This window comes from Nestor notabilis, unplaced genomic scaffold (genome assembly GCF_000696875.1).
Source record: "Nestor notabilis isolate BGI_N333 unplaced genomic scaffold, ASM69687v1 scaffold24710, whole genome shotgun sequence".
NCBI classification, from domain to species: Eukaryota; Metazoa; Chordata; class Aves; order Psittaciformes; family Psittacidae; genus Nestor; species Nestor notabilis.
The window spans coordinates 61,169-70,562 of record NW_009910066.1 but is presented as its reverse complement, the minus strand read 5'-3'; the positions used below and the strand labels follow the sequence as shown (position 1 = coordinate 70,562).

The window sequence follows — 9,394 nt, the reverse complement described above, 5'->3', positions numbered from 1 at the left end:
CATCGCTTGCCACTGCTGCAGGCCCCCCGCCCCTCCGTGAGGAACCCCCTCGGTGGCTCCTGGTGCTCAAGAAAGCGGCTGGCCCAGGGCACCCGGCCAAACTCTGCTCTGCTGAAGGGAGGAGGAAGGATTTGGCAGGGCCAGGGTACAGGAGAGAGGGTCTCTGCAGTGCTCTGGTGGGGGCAGCACCTCCTGGCGGGGGCCATGCAGCAGCAGGACACAGGCTCGGGCACAGCTGAGGGGTGAAAGAAGGAGAAGAAAGAAGCTGGGCCCACACCACCTATAGAGAGGCACCATCAGCCCCTTCCCCACCGTATGCCCATCCTAATGCTTTGAGGAGCCTAAACCTGAGAGGTCCACAGGGACAGTGACACAGCCCCTACAGCAGTTTCAGCTCCCTGCTTGAGGAATGCAGGGTCAGGGGGGCCTTGCTGCTCACAGCTACAGGATTCCCCATCTCCATCTTCCCCAAGGGATGAGGACATGTCTTGCCTTCCCTGGGGAAGTAAGAGCATGTGCAGGGTGGGAGCTTTTGGGAAGGATAAGCAGACCTGGACCCTCCAGGATGGGCAGGAATTATGTCCATCACCCTAACCTATATCCAAGCACAAGACCTACCACAACCCTCCTGGAGCTCAAGGGAAATGAACACTTAGGATCTGAAGCAGCAGTGGAGCTCGCCTGGCCAGCAGAACCACATCCTCCAGGCTTGGTCCCAGCCTGAGCAATAGCAGAAGCACGCCGGGCTTGGCGCAGGCTCAGGGCAGCGCTAGGCTGGAAGGAATGCAGGGCCTGTGACCAAGTCCGCCTGGAGAGATAATCCGAAGCGGAAAGAGCTTGTCAGATGGGCGCTGTGAGAGGGAGGAAGGACCGGCTGGAGCAGGAGGAGATGGTGGGGGGCTGTCCCTGCTCATACACTGCTGTGTGTTTGCTGGACCAGCAACATGGTTCTTAACCTCTGTAAAGCCATCCTTGACACCAGGGAGGGCCTCAGTGACTCCTTCCTAACACCCCATTAGGGAAGGGGCCCCATGTCTCCCAAGTGCCCAGAAAAAGCAGGCAGAGGAGTGCACAGCAGGACAGGGAGCCACTGCCAGCCAACACTGGCTCTCTGCCCTGGGCTGTTTCATCTAGAGGGACACAAAAGCACAGATGGAAGCCTGGCAAGTCCAAGAGAAACACAACAGTCCTAGAGCAGTGATTGCACAACAGGGGCTGGGCCCGGGTGGCAGCACGTCTCTGGGTGCTGCTGAAGCAGCAGCCCCCCCACCCTGCAATGAAGCGGGACTTACCATGGACCAAGCAAAAGGCTTTGCCAGGGCTTACCCACCCATAAACACCCAGGAGGAAAGGGGATGTGAACCCAGACTTCAGCTAGGAAAATGGGGCATAACACCTCCATATCTCCATCTCTGGCTGGAGCAGGGGCAAAGCAGGAGCTTCAGGCCTCCTGATCACTGTGAGAGCCTGTAAACACTCGCAAGCCCAGCCTTGTCCTGTGGGTATGTGCCTTTGGCTGCATCTCTTCCCAGCTATTCTGTCATCCCTTGGAAATGCCGTGCTGTGATACTGCGGCTGCTGCATCAGCATCCCCAGGCAAGATGTGCTGGTCGAAAGCCTGGAGGAGAAACAGCCAATGCTCCATTATGTCAGGCAGAGGCACACCAGGGACACAAGTGCAGGACACGGGTGCTGGTGGCTTTGAAGGGTCCTGCAGCAGCTGTGAAACAGGCAGAAAGTTGCTGGTACTTACGGCAGTGGTTAATTCCCTCCTTGCCACCCTGCTCTTCAAGGACTCTGTGCTTTCAAGTCCCAACAAGCAAAGGAGAATGGCACCTGCAGTGACATCAGGCTGGAAACATGGAGCATACTCCCATGGCCTGACATGGGGGATCAGAGCTCCCACTGCTTAGGGATTTCCTAAAGCAGGAACAACTGCCACAGAAACAAGTGTTTGAGGGAACTGAGCAAGTTATGAAGACCCTTGGCTAGGCTGCATTAGTGACGTACCCCAAGCACTACTGACTAGGATGTGGCCCCAGAGGCAGCTCCTGGACTCATGTTAATCATGACTCTGCATCCCATGCAGAAGCCAAGAGTGTGCAGCCAATCCCCTCAGCCACTGAGTGCGGATGTGCTTTGCATCCACCCTTTCTCCAGCAGCAGGGATGCCCCAGACCAGGGATTAGAGATAGTGCCATCCTTTTCCAACACACTGTCTGTCCAAGCCCAGCCTGCTGGTGAAGGTTGGACAGTAGATTGTGGAGGCATGGGCTGCGGGGACCAGGAAAAACCTTGCCATTACACTGGTGATGGCAAGGCACCAGTGCCTTGAGACAGCTGCAAGGCAATGCTGCCCAGAGAGGGGCTGCACTTTTCTCAAGGAGCCTTGCTGCTGCCTCCCTGCCTGCCACAGCTGCCATCATGCCGACCTGGAAGACATCCTTTCTCCAGGCGAATCAGAGATCAGATATAAACAAGGATATCCTTGGATTTCCCAGGCCAGGGAGTTTTGCAGGAAAGGCTGAGCTCTGCTGGGTAACAAGCAGTGAATCAGAGGTAGCTCAGAACAGGACACCTCAGAGGAAGAGTTAGTAAGACACCCTGTATTGCTCCAGCCGTTTATTGTCTGCTGACTTCACTTCCCTGTCTGGCTGAAGCATGGGGAAAGCCCGATGACAGCACGTAGAGACGAATCATCCTCCTCTGAGCACTCGACTGCAAGCAGCTCTGTGCCAGAGCCACCACGTGCCAGAGCTCAGCGACTGCGCAACAGGAGCCAAAGGAGCAGCACGGAGACTGACCCCACCACGGGGCTGGGGCAGCCAAAGGAGGGTTCAGGAGGATGGTGGCTGCTGTTATGCCACTGCTCTTTCAGAGGCTGGACATCAGGGGGTCATATGCCCATATGGCAACTGAACCATTGCTTTTTCTTAGAAATCAGACAGTGTGCATCTGAGTGCCCACAGCCACGAGCACACTTCCTCAGTGTCTCACAGAGGCAAACAGTAACCAGCATGGTTTGTAGAACAACTTCCTTGGAACTTCAGATTACACTTATCTCCTGCCTGCTGCAAGCAGATGCTTGCGTGGCACTGGTACGACAGTGTTGGAGCAGGCACAACACACTAAGTGGTCATTACAGTTGTCCAACCAAGAACCTAAATTTGTAACAGCTGCCTCCTTTTAGGCACTAGTATGCAACCACCCAGAAAGCTGGATGTTGGTTTTGTGCTTCTCTCAAACGTATTGCAGTAAATATTCTGGAGGTTGCGTTTATGAATCCAGTCCCACTTTGCTTTGCTCCAGCTGTAGTGACTCATATTTCTCCTTCTTTAGAGATGGCTTCCATTTAGCCAGACTTGCTAAATTTTATTAAACCTCACACCAGCAAGACAACACTTACTTAACACCACAGAAGCATACTGTCTCCTTTCACAGCCTAGAAGAGGAATTGAAGTCCATCAGCAGAGCACCCTGAAACAAAGCAGCCTGTAGAATAACACACAGCCTGGAGTAGCACACAGCAGGGAACAAGCCACAAACCTGCAGCAAATGCAAGCTTTCTTCACCTCAGGCGTTTAATGTGCCATTTCAAGGCCATCCAGGAAAGATTTCAATAGTTAGAAAGTCAGTAAGGCTACAAAAGGACTCCTAGAGTATAGTGTCTCCTGCCCAAGGAGCCACAGATCCACATCCAGAGGCTTTTAAGTACAAGATCAGAGCTTTTAAGAACAAGCTAAGTCACCTAATTAAGATAAAAGCTAATAGTTAAATCCATCAAAGAGCTATCAAACCACATGCAGTCTTACAGTCTCCAGTCTACTTACAAACTAGAATATTCGTGTAATTCAAAATATTAATAAACATTTCAGTATGAAAACCAAACCCCACACCATTGCCTCATAGTTGCTTTTGCACATCAAACAATTGAAAGGGCTGGAAGTCAGGGAGTAAAACTTTGTAACAAGAAAAGGTAAAAACTGCCAAGAATGAATGTGCTACAGCATACTGCTGTTTGATGGAGATGCTTATGTTCCCCAACAAACTTCCCAAAAGGTGGTGATGCTTCAGGGTACTCAGCTCAGGCAGGCTCCCTCCCACTCTGCTGCACACCCATTTTGCCAGCCCGGTCCAGGAGAGAACATCCCTTTCTCTCCCAGTCCAGTCAAAACCAGCTCTCAAACCAACTGTGCTCCTCCAGAGCCAAGGCTCAGTCTGGGGCACCTGCCTTGTGCTTTGGTTTTAAGACTCACTGCATCATGCAGCGATTAACACCTTGCTTTTCAGACCACTGGTCAAGGTTTAAGGATGTGTTTACTTAAAATTTAGAGTTGTAATAACTTTACAAAGTTTACAAACAAACAAAATACATCAAGTTTATATTTCCTAGCCCAGCACCTTACTTACCTTTGTCTGGTTAAGCTAGAGGAAAGCACTGTTAGCTTTAAATGGTATCCCTTACTTCTGCCATGTCCTGTGAAGGGTCTGAGGACATAAAGCAAAAACTAAGACACTTGGACTACACTGTGCAGCCTCCACCCTCATTTTTAAAAGGTCTTTTCCAGCATCTCTTCCCACAAATACCATTTGTTGTCCCAATGAGCAGACAAAACATTGTAGGTAGTATAAAGAACATTTGGAGTATTACAGGCAACCTTTAAAAAGCATGGTTAAAGCCATGTTCCTATGTGGACTTCCCTACATTGGTGTCACATCTATGTGAGCAGTGTGAGCACGACAGCAGGCAATGGGACCTGGCAGGGACAGGGCTGCAGTCCAACACAGGTAACTCATAGTATACATCTAGAGGTGACCACAGATCTTTCACTCTCCCTCTGGGTTCACACACCAAGTGCTGCAGCAATATACAGTGTTTACAACCACTTTTAGCAAACACTAAGGTACATAAAAGCCCATTTTCATTGTGTTGTAAAGACCAGGTCTTTATGGTTCTTGCTGTAAAGATCTGTAATCCATCAGTGAATCAACTGCTTAAATGCTCAAAACGCATCCAAACCAATGCTTCTAATCCTCTCTTCAGCTGGTGTTCTCTGTCTTCTTAAAAATTTTATCAGAACTACAGGCTGAGCAGGAGTATTTCTGGCGTGCAAGAGTTGCCTGGTTTTACCCATCACATACAGACTGAGCACAATGGTTACAGTCTGGAGTGCTAAAATCAAACTGTAAAGGCACAAGAACAACTGACAATAAGCAACTCTGGTATTAAAATAGGGTTTAGCACTCCTGCGGGCTGGTATCTCATCCAACCAGGCAAGAGTAGTTAAATCTGTTCCTCTGACACTGTTGGTTTGTTCAATGACACTGGGTGAAGTTTGGGTTGGAACTTCTGAGAAATGAAGCCTAGGCTGTCCAACATCTTCAAGATATGAATAGGTAAAACCTGGGGTCACAAAAGGAATTGATGTGGGTGTGCTGGTATCCATGTCGGGCACTGCTCTTACTGTAGTGTCCCAAGATGATGGTAAGTGCTCCATCACAAGAGAAGTCAAAGTCCGGGAATAAGCTGAACTGAACATCTGGTACGTAATGGCCGTGGCTGGCAGGCACTTCAGGTGATTGGCTGTTAGAGCTACAAGAGAAATATTCTGCAGTGCCAGTGGGCTCTGACACATTAGAGATGGCACATTTTTAACTATCTCCATGCTCTTTAGGAGCCACTCTCGGAAGCCAAGAATTTGGCAATCGCATCTCCAAGGGTTGTTGTCGAGAAAGACTTCTTGCAGCTCAGGTAAAGCAGTAAAAAAGTCTCCAGGAAGAGACTGCAGCTTAGTACTATTCAGGTAAACTTTCTGAAGGTGCTTGAGATTATGAAAGAGGTTTCTAGGAAGAACCTCAAGCCTCTTATCAAAAAGGGAAATGTTCTGCAGTTTCTGAAGGCTCAGGAAGATGCCCTCTGGCAAACTGGAAATATTATTTGTATGCAGAGAAAGGCCCCGCAGTTCATTCAGACCACTGAATACATTCTTAGGAAGAACACTAAGCTCTGGATTAAAACTCAGCACAAGAAGCTCTAAATTCGTCAAGTTACTGAAAACAAAATCTGGTATTGTTGAGAGCTTTGTGTGATACAGCCACAGGCTACCAAGATGCCTCATTTCTCCGAACAATACTTCTGGAAGAGACTTCAGTGGGTTTCTGTACAAGGTCAATTTAGACAGGTCATGCAAATGTAAAAAGAGCCCAGGGGGCAAAACCTCAAGCTTGTTCCTGGAAAGCGTTAGGCTTCTCAGTTTATGAAGACAACAAAATGCACCAGGGGCAATGGACTGGATGTTATTGGAATGCAGGAAGAGTTCCATCAGCTCCTTCAGGCTATCAAACATACAAGACTCTATTGAAGACAGCCTGTTAAAATACAGCATCAGCTTCTCGAGCCTGGTTAACGCACTAAATATATTTCTAGGCAGTGCTGCCAAATAATTTCTTGACAAGTTCAGTAATTTGAGTTTGGCAAGTTTCTTCAGCACACCACTGGGAAGTGCTGTTAGTTGATTTTTATTCAAGTAAAGCTCCTCCAAACTAGCTAGTTTGTCAAACAGGTTTTCTTTGATGGATTTCAACCTGTTATTTTCAATGATCAGTTGCTGAAGCTGTACCATGTCATCAAACACTTCTGCAGGAAGTTCGACCAGCTTATTCCCTAGCAGTTTGAGGGCTTTTAGCTTTCTCAGGCCTTTAAAAGCCACTGGTGAAATCAGAGAGATACTGTTTGAAGACAAAATGAGATGCTGCAGTTCCACCATCCTAGAAAAAACATCCTGCAAGTGTGTTACATTAGTGCCTGTTACGTGAATTTCTGTCATGTTGCAAGGCAGATTTAAGGATTCCAGGTCTTTGATGTGGGGACCAGAGCAATGAATTGCATTTTTTGAAGAGCAGTTGCACTTCTCGGGACAAATAGATGCATCCAACTGGAAGAAAAGCTTGATCATCACTGACAAGCAGAACACCAACATCTTTGTTGAAGTGCCAGAAACATTAGCTGTTACAAGAGACAAGAGAGAGTCAGGATTTGATCACAGATAGTAACTTAGCAACATTTGTGTGAATATATCATAAAACCTGCAAATGTGTGCAAAATTTCTCTTGGCTTGAAAGCAAACTTCAAAATCCCTATTACTGTTGACTGCAAATATTTCTAAGGTGCTCAGCTTACACTGAGAAGTAGATAAAGCTCTTTTGTAAATCAAGTATTCCTTGTTTATATTTGTACTAGTCAAGTATAATAAAAGCATATGAAAACCACAATGAAACCCTAAGTAGTCATAAGGCATGTATTTATTTGAACAGAAAAGCAGTATACTAAGTTACACACAGAAAGTCTTTTAAAAAAACTATCAAAAGATCCTGCACCCACTGTTTCTTATTGTAGGTTACCCGAGGCTTAAAAATAAAGTTTAGCCTGCAAAAATAGATAATGGAGGTAAAAGGGAGGTAAAAGGGTGTCCTATATTTTAAGTGGCCTATATTAAAAGTGAAGCAGCACGCAGTTCTGTTAAATCATTTCCCAGTATTTGCAAGTATTCACTTCTTGGAACAGCTCAACAACACACAAAAAGCAACAGGCTATTTTTGACATAGTCTGAAATGCAACACAAGAACTCAGAGCGCAGGACAGTAATGAGCCTCCAATAACCAACGAGTCTCATTTCAACAGCTTAACACAATACTAAGTTATCAGTGGTATTAAAAACATAATGAAATGAAAGAAGTGCCATGAAGTTAGCTGGAAAGCTGTAGCAATAAAGGTAGATCAGCATGAAACATACCATGAAGTTGGAAAGTTGTATAGATTTCCAAACAAAAAAAGGAACAGGAAAGCAATCGTGGCTATAATGCTAATATTTAAAAGAGCATGTCAAACAGAAATCCACAGTTTAGAAATACTTCCTTAGTGAAATCAACAAGTCCAAGTGTACCAGAAATCTGGAATCAAGCACCTGGCTGATCAGTAGAAGAAGCAACAGCTGGGACTGCAGGAATATCTGCACAAGTTCTACAGACACAGCAGGAACAGCCAACACTCTCAGTCTTCAGCACTGAGAACACTGGGGAAGAGGAGGGCTCTATCCCTACATACCCTTTTTCAGGGGAAAGGGTGATACTCTCCCATACCAACCTCACAGACAGACATGGGTACAAACCCTACCACTGAGATAGCAGAGCTTCTCGCATGCCTGAACTGCTGACAAGAACATACCACCATGGATCAATAACCCGCTGCTGCATCCAAAAAAGGCAAAAGGAAGTACTTTAAACATAATGAATAAAAAGATTCTTGGTTAGATTCAGGGTACTGAAGATTGGCAAAATCTGCATCCCTTCCTTGGGAAGGGAAGGGACACGGCATCTAGTGGTATCGACTACCAGCAACAATGCGTTGCAAAGCAAGCTCCTACTGGACTTTTGGCAACTTTTTGAATGAGACTGTAAGTCACCAGAAACAGGCTGTAAGATTTCAACCTTCCAAAGGACTTCTCCATGTCAAACAAGAATCTTTCAGAGAATTTTGTCCTCCTAGTAATACCTCCCCCACCCCAAAACTGACCATCTCTTTTAAGCCAGTGATGCCTTCACCTTAAACTCGGAAACCATCCTGTCCCTGAACCCACTTATCCCCACCTTGGCATGCTAATGAGCACATCTCTGTCTTAGCCAGGGCACCTCGGTGCATGGCACGATGAGCAGGCAGCTGGTGAACTGCTTCCTGGTGGTGCATGGGCACAACCTGCCACACGCAGCAGAAACACACCAAGAGATTTCTGTTTCAAACCCTAACTGGCATCTCAGCTTTCCCCAACTCAACCCAAGACCACAGCGGAACTGCAGGATTAGGTGAGACAGAGAAATAAAGATCTAGAGAACCAAACGGGAAAAAAACCCAAGCTAAATTGTTGTATTAGACTGCAAATGTAGGTCCCTCAGAGGGCATGACTGCAGATCAGAGTCTGTAAAATAAGAAGCAGGCTTATGCTAGACTAGACTAGGGATGTCCATTTTCCTGGTCTCATAACAAAAGAGCATACGCAATGAGACAACGTTAGACACTCAGAAGTGCTTGAAGACATACATTTTCACAAACAAAATGGTAGAAATTCTTGCAAGAAACTAAGACCACAAGCATATGACTGGCACAGGAACTGGATAATCCCATGGATCTCAAACATCTCGAGTTGCTTACGGTATTTTTAAAAGAAATAATTAAATTTCTATAACTGAAGACACAGCAAGATCCATATAATAATCATAATTACACATTCCTATGTATTAATATTTTCTCAAACCCTTTTGTGAGACACCTGGCATTCCAGAAATGACACCAGCCTGTCTGGTCATTTACCATGTCCTGGTCTAAAGCCTCTTTCCTTTT

The 9,394-nt window shown here is 46.6% G+C and overlaps 1 protein-coding gene across 1 annotated transcript; it reads right to left on the bottom strand.

Annotated features, from left to right (window-relative positions):
• Positions 1-5,003: 5,003 nt before the first annotated feature.
• Positions 5,004-6,980, bottom strand: GP5 (glycoprotein V (platelet)). The gene has a single exon (XM_010024191.1). The coding sequence runs from the start codon at positions 6,978-6,980 to the stop codon at positions 5,004-5,006; it is 1,977 nt and encodes a 658-aa protein (XP_010022493.1).
• Positions 6,981-9,394: the final 2,414 nt, after the last annotated feature.